Here is a 13,349-nt window from a genome sequence, read left to right on the forward strand (position 1 = left end):
TCTCTAATCCAGTTCTGTTCTCGCACTCTACGTTGTCTCCCGTCTCTAAATACGCTTACTTGTTGCTAATCCAGTCAGCCACTTCCTCGATCGCCTCCTCTAGCTGCCGAATTGATGGATCGAGCACTTCACCGTCCCTCCACATCCTCGCCCTAGCCCGCCCGTCATTGTCAATCCAAGCCCGAAACATGCCTCCGCAGTTGAAATCCTGCAGAAGCTCCGACGCCGCCCCGATGATGTCGCCATGTGAATCGCGAAGCACGGTGGACTCTATACCGATCATGCCGCCCTGCCCTTCGCCCGTGGTCCCCCATCGATCTCCAGCGCTGCGCTGCAACTCGCCCCCTTGGCCCGTAACGGCGGTCAACGCCTTGGCGCTGGGTTCCGGCTTCCATTGCGCTCGCGCCGCCACGCTCCGTACGGCGGCCACACGCAAGAATGAGTCCCCGTTCCCCGTGCCGGATGCGCCAAACGACCTTGTCGTCGTGGTGTGGGGCGACGGGACGGGGTCGTAGGGTGTCCAGGATGCCCAGGGAGAAGGGAGGCAATCGGCTAGGAACCATTGCAAGGCACCGCCCAAGGCCACGGCACCGAGGGAGACATGATGCGTCCAATCACCCGCCGTGGCGCTTCTCCCAGGTGTTACCATTGTCGGTTCATCGTCCCACTCGCCCGCCCAGAACCCGGCGCCGACCGCCGGGGTATCCCCGATCCGCCCCGTCAGTTTGTTCGTCATGCCGCCGGTGCTCGTGGCGACACAGACGACGCCATCTTCGTCCAACGCCACCGCTCCACACGTCCCCTGAGGGAGGTATTCATCCGCACTCCACGTGGCTGCCGCCCCTCGTCCGTCCCCTGTCTTCTCCTCCCGCTCCAAGGCGCGCCGATGTTCCTCCCACCGTCGTTCGGTGAAGAAGTATTCCTCGTCCACCAGCGGCAGGCCGTATCTCTCCGCCAGGGTGGCCGTCAGCTCGACGCCGTGCAGGTGCGTGTGTCCCTGTGCGGACGGTACGTCTAGCGATGGTCCTTCTCCGCGTTCACGACTATCATTACCAGTTGCGGCGGCGCGGCTCCCGGACGCTCGAGGTCGAAGGTCTTGGTCGCCGTGTTCAAGCATCGCCTTTGCGAGCAGGATGGGGTTGCGCACCGTCCGAATCCCGGATACGGCGACGCAGCGCTTGGCGCGCCCGCGGGATACCATGACGCTGGCTTCGAGTTCGACGACGCCGTCGCGGGTGAAGACGGCACCGCGGCCGCTATTGAAGAGGGGGTCATCTTCGAGGAGCGTTACGGCGTACGCTGCCGTATCCAAGGCAGAGGGGAGGCGTGGTTGCTGCGAAAGCGTGTCGTTGGAGGACTGTATGGGCGTCGTCATGTAGGTATTGGCTTTACAGACCTGCGTCGGGGAAGGGTGGGACAGTTAGTAGGTCGTGATATGATGAAAGAAATGGTAATATAACTCGAGATGAGGAATATAAAGTAGACGCACGATAGAGAGGAGCGAGGAGCGGTATTCGCGATACCGCGCGGGCGGGAGGTTGGCGGGCGTAATGTTACCTGCGCCGCCATGGATGATGAGACGAGGTTTGATTTTCGACCCTGGCGGTCTTTGTAGTTTGTATTCCATATTGAACGACGGGGAGATTTCTAAGCGGTTGATATTCTTGGACGATATATTACAGTATATGGGAGACGACATGTGATGAGAGGAGCATCGTGAATCCGTTATTCCCTCCAGGTGGATAAGGGTGATAGCTCCGATAACGCCGATAACGATAAGCAGATAAGATAAGGTAATCGATAGGTACCTAGGTACCTCTGCTTAGTACCGAAGGTACACCCTAACCCCTGTTTAATTATGTGTGGTGTACTTGCGGATCCAAATAAACCAATAGCATCACAGAAATGATCGGATAGAGTACATGTAGATACATCAAAAGCAGGCGTTTTCTATATAAAAAACAGGGTTTTAGATATACCAAACCAGGGAACTAAGTACCCTGCTAGTCCACTTTATAGCTCCTTAACAACATAACATAATATCGTCCTTACCCTCGTTTGCCCTCGTCCTTGTTCTCTTTTTAAGACAGCTCGAGGGTCGGATAGTTATTTGGCTAGTATTTTTACTATTCGAACCTGGTATTAACTAGCGATTAGAATCGGATCCAGGATATTAATATACGAATACGTTATACGTTATACTTCTGTAGGTGCTGTTAGTAAAGGTACGTTCGATGAACCTTTTGGAATTTCCTAAAAGGGTAAACCGCGACAGTACCTTAAACACAATAAAACAGGGGTTATATGGTACGTACCTACCAACCTGAAGACAGGATCTCCGACTTACACCGTTACACATCAATTCGAAGGCCTCACTCAGTAGCAGACTCTAAGCAAAGAACAACACTCATTGGGTATCAATGCATCCAACTATTTCCATCACCGCTCAGCCAAGGCAACCGACCATCCGTTATAACTGCGCAAAGACCATGGCGAAAATCTCCCTGCTCTTCATCAAGTTCAGCACCCGCAACCGCTCGTTGTCCAAATGGGCCGAATCGCTGGCCTGACCGCAGGGTAAATGTGCGGCCGGTGCCCCAAACTCCTTTTCCAGGAAGCGGATGGCCGGGATCGAACCCCCCTCGCGGATATACAACGGCCTCTTCGGGACCTCGTCGTCCGCGGTGTTCCCCTCCCCTCCTCTTTGAAACACCGACGCCCACGCCTTCATCACAGCCTCCTCGAGCGTCCGGAAGATCTCGTTGTGCGGGTTCCCCAGCCATGGCTCGGCCTTGTTGTCGATCCGGATGGTCATGGTGTTGTTCGACTCGAGCTTTGCAAACTCGGATTCCAAATACAAGATGAGCTGGGCCGCCACGTCGTCGACTTCCTGGCGCGGGACGAGGCGGAGGCTGATGTGCGCGCTGGCGTGGCGGCTGACCAGGCTCCCTTCGGGCCCGGAGACCTTGTACCGGTGGATGGTCAGGTTGGGCTCGCGCCACCGGGCCATCAGCGCCTGCTTGATCTTCTCGGCGCTCGGGGGCCCGCCTTTCTCCGGGTTGCGCTTCATCAGGAGCCGCGCAATCTCGTCGTAGCGGGCTTCTTCCTCTTCCGTGGCGGGTAACACGTCGTCGTAGATACCCGGGATCAGGACCTGGTTCCCCGGACCCTTGAGCTTCGACAGCACCGAGGTGAGGTCGGATAGGGGCTCGTCGTTCATGTGCGAACCGTCGACGCCGGAATGGAGGTCCGGGTGCGGCGACTCTACACACACGGTGGCGTGCAGGACGCCCCGCAGGCCGTAGGTGAGGCAGGGCACCTCGTCATCCAGCCAGTAGCTATTCGCCAGTAGGATGTAGTCGACGTTGCCGATGAGGTCCTTGTTGCGGCGCACCGTCTCCTTGAGGCCGCGGGACGCCGACTCCTCCTCACCCTCGATGAGGAAGATGATGTCGTTGTCGAGCCCCTTGGCCTGCACCAGGTCGGTGACGGCGAAGAGGGCGGCCATGATGGGACCCTTGTTATCGCTCACGCCTCGGCCGTACAGGTAGCCGTTGATGCCCGTCATCTGGAACGGGTCGGTGGCCCACGTGCTCTTCTTCTGGTCGGCCGGGACGACGTCGTAGTGGCCGTAGAACAGGATCCTCTTGCGCTTCTCGGGGGGTTGCAGCGTGCCGCTGAACCGCGCCAGGACCACGGGGTTGTAGGGGCTGCTCGAGGTGCCGAGCATGTCGACCTGGCCGCCCAGCCGCTTAAAGAGGGAACCGAGGAAGGTGGCGCCGCGGTGGCAGTCTTCGGCGAACTCGGGGCGAGAGGAGATGGTCTTGAAGGAGACGAATTCCTGCAGGGCCGTGATCATGACGTCCTCGGTCTCTTGGGCCTCTCTCTGCTGGGCGGCCGACGAGCCGTCGATGCGCCAGATGGAGACGTCCTTGTCGTTGGCGGCGGTGATGTAGTATTGTCTTCCGTGGAAGGTCGTGGCGATGGAGGACAGGATTTTGCCGCCATGGGCTTTCCAGCGGGCGAGACACTGGTATTTCTGGCTCACGTGTTCGGCCTGGGCGGTTTGGTATTCGCCGTAGTGGACGGTGCTGTGTTTCTGCGTGGAATTAACAACGGCCTGGGAAATTCAGGTACACATAAAACATAACGAGGAGAACGTACACTGGCTGTCCCAGTACAGGCGGCGCTGAACAAATATCCCCAGCCCATCTGCAGACTCATGACGTCGCCCTTGTGGCCCTTGATGACGCGCAGCTTGGACCGGGTGTCGAGATCCCACAGCTCGATGATACCGCGGAGCTTCCCGGCGTACAGGAACGAACCGTCGACCGCCAGGGACATGACAGACTCGGCGTCGTCGGTGCCGAGCACCATGAGTTCGTCCAGTCCGGGTTCTCGATCGTCCTTATCTGCTTCCTGGTTGCTGCCCTTATTGCCAAGCCTCCAGAGCTTGATGGTGCCGTCGCCACCACCGGAGATCAGGACCTCTTCGTCATCGTCGACGAGGACGGTGGGACCCTTGGCGACGAGCATGGTGTAGACGTAGCCGTAGTGGGCGAACATCTGGACGGCCCCGGGGGGTATCTCGACGACTTTTTCGGCGCGGGGGGTCAGGGCACAGCGTTCATCGCTGCGCCGCGGGGTAGAGGCGCCGCCGATGGCTCGGGAATCGAAGAAGCGGTGGTTCCTCCGGTCGGGATGGGTCGGGGCGTCGTGGATGGTGCGGTTCCTGGGGTCTCGGAGGTTCACCCACTGGATGGAGGTGTTCTGGGCGCCGATGTAGAGCGTGTCGTGCTGGCCGCTGTAGGCGACGGAGAAGATGTCGCCGACGTCGTAGGTGCTGTAAATCTCGTACAGCCGGGCCAGGGAGGAAGGGCACCAGACGTTGATGATGGGGTCGCCGGCGCTGGAGAAGAGCATGGAGCCGTCGGGGGAAAGGAAGAGGCTGAGGACGCTGCGTTTGTGGGCCTGGACCCTGCCGACCTGCTGGAAGGTGGCGAGGGACCAGACGACAATCTCGCCATCGTGGGTGCCTGCGTAGACGGATTCTGTCTGGTGGCAGACGGCAAGACAGAGGACGGAGCTGTCGTGCCTCAGGTTGTGGACGAGGTCTGGTCTGGCCTGGGGGCAGTCATCCGTGTCGGAGAGGTCGGAGCCCATGAGAGTGGAAGGCATCTCGCTGGATTTGTCGCTGCTGTCGTCGTCCTCGGAGTCGTCGTAGTCGTCGTAGTCGTCGTCTTTGGCTGGATCAGATTCGGAGTCGGACTCGTCGCCGTCGGAGCAATTCTGATGGCTGCTATCCTCGAGACGAACGAACCTCGCGCCGATGCCTTTAAACGGGGGAGGAGAGGCGAAGATGTTGGTCAGCACAGCTTCACGGCATGGTTCTGAGGCAAAGAAAAAAAAGGAAGCAAGAAGCAAGTCTAAGATGTTTGTGAAAAATGTATATGGAGTAGGAAGGGAGGAAATTGAGGTCCGAGACCGGTTTGTTTGGCGTAGATGACGGAATGCGCCCCTGGCATGATTGGTGGGCTGGACACTGGCTGCTCCACTGTAGCTCCAGCGGGGTGGCTGCTGCGGCTAGTGGACCAGGTGCCTAGGTCGCTGCCAGGCGGGGCCACAGGGCGCTATAACGGGTCCTTCTACCGCCTGTAGACGCTGTACAGTCACGCCACCCACTGTACTGACTGTACTGACTGCAAGACAGAAAGGCACAAATCTTACCACTGTTACCAGTCTTCTGGCCATACACCCCCTTCACCCCGTTCCTCTCCTTCTCTTGGATTTCCTGGCAACCGTGACAATTGCCATCTTCACCTTCTTGCACTCTGATCCACGTGCCAGTTCCTCTTCTGGTCACACGCATCACCCTCGGAGGGCTCCCGACCTCAACCACCTTGCTCTCTCTCCTGTGAGGAGTCGCATTACTGTGAATTTCCCATGGTTCCGACTGTGGTGCTATAGGCCGGATGACTATGCCCTGTTGTGCTTGGTCGATTGTCATGCCGCGACGGTTGGTCAACGATGCTGGCGGGCCGAGATGGAAACCAAAGACGGGAAAATAATGAAATTACGGAAATAGAATAAAATAAAGTTAAAATCAGAAGCCAAGGACAGAAGAGTGTCAGGGCGAGGAATAGGGACGGGACGGGACCGACCTTCTTTTAATACATCGATCGATCAACCTCCAGACCGGAACGGAGCCGGAAAGGCACATGACCAAGGCGAGCGGCATCGACGGCCTGGCCTGGCCCGCCCCTGTTCATACATCCCGTTCTGTGCCCCATTGTTGATATTATGGTGTTACTCTTTCATAGTCGTAATGTATTAGGTCCAACGTGAGCCTGACCTGTTCTTGTGATCCGATGCCGCCAATCTCCCATCGTCCATCCAGACAGTCTCAAGTGACGACGCAGCCAGCCACGACACGTCTTCGTTTGCCCTTCGATGAGACAGTCCTCACCCCACCGCCATAAAGAGCGGCCAGTCTCCGTGACCCCTTCTGGAAGCCGATGGGACCTCGCAGATCGCGTAGGTGGTGCGGGATGCGCAACCAATGCAGGTCAGATTCTAGCCAACCAGCCTCCATCCCGTGGCTTGGTCGGGTTGCGGCCGCAGACACGGGCGCAGACATTGGGTCCAGTTGCGACGTCTAGCCTTCACCGACTATCCTGGCCCCTCCATGACAATGATCCAAGGGTCAGATCGATACGAAATATAGAACCTACATCACAACGAATTCTACCCCTGCGACAACAGGGACGCATGCCGATGGAATAATAATAAAACGCCTACCAAATCCGCCTCGTAACCATCTCATACCTCTGCACGCCCTGATATTCCTCGTCGGGCGGCTTCTTCTCCGACTTGTCAGGCCGCCCCTTCCCCTTGAGCCCCTCGTCCTTGTCCGCATGGATCCACCTCCGCTTATCCTCCGTGACTTCGATATGCCCGTAGCCACCCAGCCTTTTCCCCTCGGCAGCATACGACTCGGGCGTGGTCTGGCCCGTGGCGATGAGATGCTCCCTGACCTTCATCTTCTCGTACCGGTTCCTCGAATAGCGAAGGAGAGCCATGCCGAGGAGGATTTTGATGATGAGCAGGACCAGAAACGCGATGAAGAACACCACGAGCATGGTCGCGGCTGCGATGACGTCGTCCGTCGTCCAATCCAGCCACCCCCGCCCCAGTCCGCTCGGCCGTCCGTACGGATACCCGTAGACCGACCGACCCAGGGCATCCCGGAGGAGGGTGTCGAGTCTGTCGAGCGCCGCGAGCATCGCAGGTGACGAGGGCGTGGCCGACGCCGCCGATAGAGACGTCTGCGTCGACTCGACAATCGGGTTGGACACGTGACTCGACAGGAACATGTGGTAGGTTTGGATCGACGACCGAATGAACAGGCACGAAAGAGGCGCGACGGCGAGCCCTACCCGGCGGGTAAGACTTGGCGTGTCGAATGCCTAGACGGGAGTGTCAGATGAAAGCAAAGTGAAAGAGCCAGGAGAAGGGATGGGAAACGGGCGCTGAGGAATGCAGGAGGGAATGGGAAAGGAAGGAAAAAAAAAAGAAACTCACATTCGTATAGTAATCCTTGGACAAAATATCGAGAATACGGCTGTAAAAGGTCGGCTTGATCTTGTTAAACTTGTTAATGTAGGCGTGCTTGATGGTATCGACGAGAATCTCGCTGCCAATGACAATCAGAAACGGGGAGAGCACCTCGCCCGACCATATCCACGACGGCAACACGGTAAAGCTGTGCGGCAGGATGGACGGGCTATGAAGCGGCTTCGTGCTGGTGGCCCTCGTGTCGCCACTGGTGCCCGGTATGGACAGGCCTCCGACTTCGACCACGTTGCGCATGCCAATGATGAAGATCATGAGCCACAGCTGGAACCGCTCGGCAATGTCGGCGCACGTCAGCTGGAACAGGTTGTCCTTCTCGAACCGCTTGAACACGGTGCTCTTGACCTCGACAAACTGGTTCGACAGGAGTAGCGTCAGGAGCGCGTTCGAGTACGAGTTGACGGCCACGTTGAGGGTGATGACTTGGTAGTAGAGCGCGACCGAGTGGATGATGTTGTACGTCAGCGCGAGCAGGAAGAGGCCCGCGGGCATCAGGACCTTGGATCGTCCGGCGGGTGTTCGGGAAACCGTCTCCGTACTGAGGAGACACTCGAATACGTCCTGGCCGAGGGCAGACAGGAGCCGATCTCCAACCTGTGCATGGGTAGGTAGGGTCAGCCAGAAGGATCTAGGTGTTTGTATGTTCGAACGGGGAGCCACAATCGTACCTCGAGAACGTTGTAAATGACGTAGAGCTTGATGGCGTCCTGTCCCCGGATGACATGATACATGCGGCTCGCATCGAGCTTCATAAGAAAGAGGGAGCTGAGGATAATGACACCGCCCAACAGGATATCGGCCTTGTGCATATTGGTCAGGTTGGAAGGCAGCGACTTGGTCCTCCGGTGCCTGAAGATCCCATGGCCCCAGTGACGGTGATGTTCATGGCCCTTGTAGTGGGCACCCTTGTGTTGAGCGGAAGAATCGGCAGCGTGGCCATTGCTCATAGCAGCAGCTGTCTTGGTGTCTAGGCGTAGACGCAGGGAGGATACGCCTTGTGTCGCACGGAGCCTCTCCTCTTGCGTCAAAAGCATGTCCTGGGAATGACTTGTCTCACGTTGACTTCGGGCCCGTCCCGACACGCCTTGGCCGTCACAGTCCGCGCAAGGGTGGAGTTCCGAGTCACGGCGGGCCCCCTTGCCCCTGGACCAGACTCTTCCCAGGCCGTGCCAGACGTAGCGGACGGCCCACTTTGCCTCCTTGACGATGAGGTAGCACCACCACTTGATCAGCACGCCTACGGCCAGGCAGAACCGTATCGGGAGAATGGTAAAGTTGTAGAGCCAGGCGTCGAGGCAGGCGAGGGTGCCAAAGTTTAGGGCGCGCTCGAGGTGGAGCGGGAGGAGGAGGACGTTCTTGAGGCGTTCCAGCTTGACGGCGGTGGATTCGAAAGGGATATCATTGACATGGGACGTGTGAATGTACAACGGACTGGGCCGTTCAGTAGACAGCTCAAGCTGAAGATGTGTGGGTATCGACATGGGAGGGAGCGGAATCGACGGCGGCATCGGGGAGGGCAGGCTCAGGCCTGACTGTGCGGAAGACTGGAATGGTCGCGGCTGCTGTGGTTGTGCGGTCGATATCGGTGGCGGCCGAGGGCCATGTCTCGAGAACGGGCGAGTCGCTTGGTCGTCGGCATTGGGGTGGAGAAAGTTGGGCCCGAGTTTTGAGGCGGGTGGTCGGGCGGAGGGATTGACCGAGTTTCGGCGAGGGGACGACCCGTGGGTAGTTTGCGACTTTCTGTTTCCTGGAGGCGTCGACGACGTCCTTCCCGGTCTGGTCCGAGACCAAAGGTCGGAAGCTCGCGCGTCCCTCCCCCTATCGAGTCTCGCAGGGACAGGTTGAGTGAATTTGTTGGGGCGGGGCATGGATTGGCCGGACTTTAGTTGGTCGGCGGGGAGTAGGCATGGGTTTTGGGTTCGTGGGCGGCTTCGGTCGAGGTCGAGAGGAGTTTCTTCCTCGTGGAAGACGGCAATCGGAAGAGACTCGGCCTCGGAAGCCAGCTGCTGCATGTCGACGGCAGACAGCCTTCGAACGCGACCACGTGTGGGTGACTTGATAGCGATAGATGCGGAGGCGGAGGACTTCCTGGGTATCGCCGAGTTCCCTTCTTGATTCTTCTTGTTCGGTGGAGTAGGCTTGGACGGCGTAGGGGATGGAGGAGCGGGCGACGTGCCGTTGGGCGTAGCGGGAGGATGGGGAGCGGCCGAGTCGAAAGATGACGAGTATGAAGAGGCGGAGGAGGAGAATGAGGAGGAGAGGTCTTCGTCCGAGTTGCCGTCCGGGATGGTTGGTAAGGACGGCGCGGGAGGAGCAGGTGCGGGAGTAGAATATGTCGGTGAAGCGATTGGCGGCTGGGCGGCGGACTTGGCTGGGATGTTTCCAGTCGTTACGACATCTCGGGATCGTTTAGCGGCGTCCCGAGGAGACAGGGGAGTAGGGGAGATCGAGGTGTCAGCATCATGGGAATCGTCGTGCCGACTGTTGACAGGTTCCTGATGGTCGGGGTCGTTACTCGCCATTGGCGACATTGAAGTTCGCCATGCGAGGACCTTTGGTGGGGGACTATACGCAGTGAATAAATGAAAGAACGCCACAAGATTACCTTGAGCGAATGACGGCTGTTGCGTTGTTTTCGGCGAGTACAAGTGGAAGGCTGTGGCTGTAACGAATGTCAGAACAGGTTGCAACAAAGCCGCTTGTTGGTGTTGTACTGTCTCGTGTCGCCTTGCGTCAGAACCACCAGAGACAAGATTGGGACTGTGCGGATACTGTGTCTCAAAAGTACCGTTGTACCTTGTACTTCGTCGAGCGGTTGCTGTTTAGGCGGGGCTCTAGAGCCATGTGGCCCAATTACCTCGAGGCCTAGGCCAAAGCGGGAAAGGTTAGTCAGGTCCCACTGAGAGATTGGATAGGTACCTAGGTACTTCGCCCCTTTTCAAACGCCAACCGTCTCGGTGAGCAGTCAACCCATGCCATGTACGAAGTTGCGTACTACAATGATCCTCCTAACATAGGTATGGATAATGGTGGCCGGTATGGTATGTTCTATGATATTTTGCAGCGTAAAGTAGAAACGTAAAGGCTAACGTCTATCCCGCTGTCAGCCACGACCTCGCTATCCGCGTGGATATTCCCGGAGCAGGCCTCAACCCAGCGGTCCCTTGGTTTGTGATCACACATTACAACTGAATGCACTACACTGGCGAATTGCTGCCAACATGCGATTATATTAGTTCCTTTCATCTTCAGCTCATCGGGTATTCTGTGGGCAAAGTATTAATAGTATAAATGTAGTACGGTCAGTCATCCCCCGCGACCTATACTCCCTTGTGAGTGGAAATGACCAGGTTCGCTCCCCTCCATGCATTAAATCAGCTCGACTTTTGCTGCCAATCCTTCTTGATAAAGTCAGCACACCTCTCGGCAACCAGGAACGTCGGCGCAACCGTATGAGCGCTCGTCAGCGCCGGGAACACGCTGGCATCCGCCACCCGCAGGTTCCGGAACCCATGCACCCGGAGATCCTGGCCCACCACCCCGTCATCCGCCTCATCGGCCATGCGACACGACGACGTCACGTGCAGCGACGCGTTGAGGAACTTGCGGATGTATGAGTCAATATCATCGTCGCTCGCATCTCGCCAGCCGCCTTCCGTGCTCCCCCTCTTCATCCCCGGCGCGTTGAACCAGGGCATGGCGGACGGGTACCCCTTGGTGCGGAGACGCTCAAAGAGCCGTATTCCGAAGCGTGCCGCCTTGCGGGCCACAGCCCAGTCGCGAGGGTCGGTGATGAATGGGTGGTGGAGCTTGGGAAGCGCAAGCGGGTCGTCCGACGCCAGGGAAATCCGGCCCCGGGAGAAGGGACGTGCGAGAGTCGCGAAAAGACCCGCGTACCCGCCCCTCCAGGAGTAGTCGTGGCTGAAGGGAGTCGCGATCATCATGTACTCAATGTCCGGGATATTCTCCACGCGGGATGCGTCCAGGTTGTCGTGCTTATTTTCCCCTCCTCCCCCGGCCCGCACCTGCATGGTCTCGTCATCGATCGCATCGGAACGTACCCAAATGCACTGTTTCGTTGGCGGGGAGGCGAGCAGACCCGTCCTAAAGAGGACAAAAAGAAGGAGGTGCCATAGGAAGATCCACGGCTTGGCGAGCTGAATGTACGAGTCGGAAGGCTTGACCTCGCAGGACAGGCCAAAGGCCACGTGGTCGCTGAGGTTGGCACCGACACCAGGCAGATGGCGGACAACTGGAATTCCGTGGACTTCGAGCTCGTCCCTGGGTCCGATACCACTACGCGCGTTTGTTTTTCACCAATTAGTCATTGATTGTTTCTTCAAAAGTGAGGACAAGAGCTTTCGAATTTCCCTTCATACAAAGGGGGACTGGCTTGAAACATACCTTAGCATGAGCAGCTGGGGGGTGAACAGGGCGCCGCAGGATACTACAACCTCCCTCTTGGCCTTGACGAGGTATTCGCGTGCCGTCCCCTTGGCCTCGACGTCGATAATCCGCACACCCGTCACGCTAGAGGTATCCTGGTCGATGACGACCCTGGTAGCGGCCACGCCAGTGCAGACGAAGAGGTGGCCCCTACGCTCCCGGGCCAGGGAGGCGGGCAAGTATGCTTCCATGGCGGAGAGGCGGTGGCCGTCTTGGCTGATCATGATGTCGATGTTGAAAAGGCCCATGGCGGGGGCCTGCGGGTCGTTTCCGTCTTTATGGGCAGTTAAGCCCAGGTCTCTTGCTGCTCCGGCCCAGCTGTCGTCACGGGAAGGACGGGCGGGTATATTAGCAGTCGTTACTGCGAAGAAGGAAAGGAAACAAGGAGGAAAAGTGATGGTAGCGAAATGGGAGGTGAGGGACTCACTGCTTGTCAGTCTCGAAGATGGACGGGATCTGGTTCACCAGCAAAGGCCCTGCCAAGATAAAAAATCAGCGGACGCCGTGAGCAGACTTATGAAGGCCATGGTGTATCGGATCCGTCTAGCAAGAGGCCATATAAATGAAACAAAAGGCGTTATACCGTCGTGCCCGCGATGCTCAGCTCCTGGGTAGCAACGCGACGCGTTCTCCATCTTGCGATACCACGGTTCGCAATGTCGCCAAGACCACTGGTCGTTGCCTAGCTCGGCCCAGTGGTCGTAGTTGGCGGGGGCCCCGCGAGTGAGCAAAAGCGAGTTGACGCGGGATGCTCCCCCGAGACCGCCAGAGGTGTAGGAGACGACGGGTGGGCCGGCCCATCGCTCGTCGGGTTCGGATGTCAGAGCGGTCACCTGGGGGGCGTCTGATTGCATGGCCTGGTTGATCAAGGGGATGCGGGAGAACCATGTATCCCCGACAGTGCCGCGACAGAGAAGAAGCACGCGAACGGAAGGTTCCTCGCTGAGACGCGCGGCGAGGACGCAGCCGGCGGTGCCGCCTGGAGGCCGTCAGCAGTCATCAAAAAGCAATAATTGAGATGCGTGTGGCGCAGGCTAACGTACCGCCTACGACGATGTAATCGAAGGTTTCCTCATCGATATCCCTGGCCTTCCGCTCCGGGTAGTTGGATGAGAAAGGCCAGACCATCGTGGGGGATGAGAGGCGTCAATACCCAGGCAGACCGTAGGCTGCTAAGACGTTAGTTAACCTCCGTTTGTAAGTAGGTAGAGTAGGAAGAGACTTGCCCGCGAGGTCTGTTGTGATAATTGCCGTCCACTCTGAGCACTGGC

The 13,349-nt window shown here is 58.0% G+C and overlaps 4 protein-coding genes across 4 annotated transcripts; all 4 read right to left on the minus strand.

The window, feature by feature from the left end:
• Positions 1-55: 55 nt before the first annotated feature.
• Positions 56-1,627, minus strand: ACRALDRAFT_1028041 (uncharacterized protein; the record flags this gene model as incomplete). Its single annotated transcript, XM_071014832.1, has 2 exons — positions 56-1,396; positions 1,490-1,627. 2 exons carry the CDS (start codon positions 1,625-1,627, stop codon positions 56-58), a joined length of 1,479 nt encoding a protein of 492 aa, XP_070878311.1.
• Positions 1,628-2,316: 689 nt separating this feature from the next.
• On the minus strand, positions 2,317-6,105 carry ACRALDRAFT_2030626 (uncharacterized protein). Its single transcript, XM_071020670.1, has 3 exons — positions 5,728-6,105; positions 4,165-5,333; positions 2,317-4,099 (listed from the first exon to the last, which is right to left on the minus strand). Exons 1-3 carry the CDS (start codon positions 5,867-5,869, stop codon positions 2,471-2,473), a joined length of 2,940 nt encoding a protein of 979 aa, XP_070878312.1. The 5' UTR covers positions 5,870-6,105; the 3' UTR covers positions 2,317-2,470.
• A 255-nt stretch (positions 6,106-6,360) lies between these two features.
• ACRALDRAFT_1074348 (uncharacterized protein) lies at positions 6,361-10,287 on the minus strand. The gene is made up of 3 exons (XM_071018237.1): positions 8,301-10,287; positions 7,582-8,226; positions 6,361-7,466 (listed from the first exon to the last, which is right to left on the minus strand). Exons 1-3 carry the CDS (start codon positions 10,161-10,163, stop codon positions 6,795-6,797), a joined length of 3,180 nt encoding a protein of 1,059 aa, XP_070878313.1. The 5' UTR covers positions 10,164-10,287; the 3' UTR covers positions 6,361-6,794.
• Positions 10,288-10,844: 557 nt separating this feature from the next.
• Positions 10,845-13,206, minus strand: ACRALDRAFT_1047303 (uncharacterized protein; the record flags this gene model as incomplete). The annotated part of the gene is made up of 4 exons (XM_071015496.1): positions 10,845-11,928; positions 12,037-12,294; positions 12,703-13,057; positions 13,122-13,206. The coding sequence occupies 4 exons, from the start codon at positions 13,204-13,206 to the stop codon at positions 11,007-11,009; spliced, it is 1,620 nt and encodes a 539-aa protein (XP_070878314.1). The 3' UTR covers positions 10,845-11,006.
• Between the last annotated feature and the right edge of the window lie 143 nt (positions 13,207-13,349).

This window comes from Sodiomyces alcalophilus (assembly GCF_042370955.1).
Source record: "Sodiomyces alcalophilus JCM 7366 unplaced genomic scaffold ACRALscaffold_1, whole genome shotgun sequence".
NCBI classification, from domain to species: Eukaryota; Fungi; Ascomycota; class Sordariomycetes; order Glomerellales; family Plectosphaerellaceae; genus Sodiomyces; species Sodiomyces alcalophilus.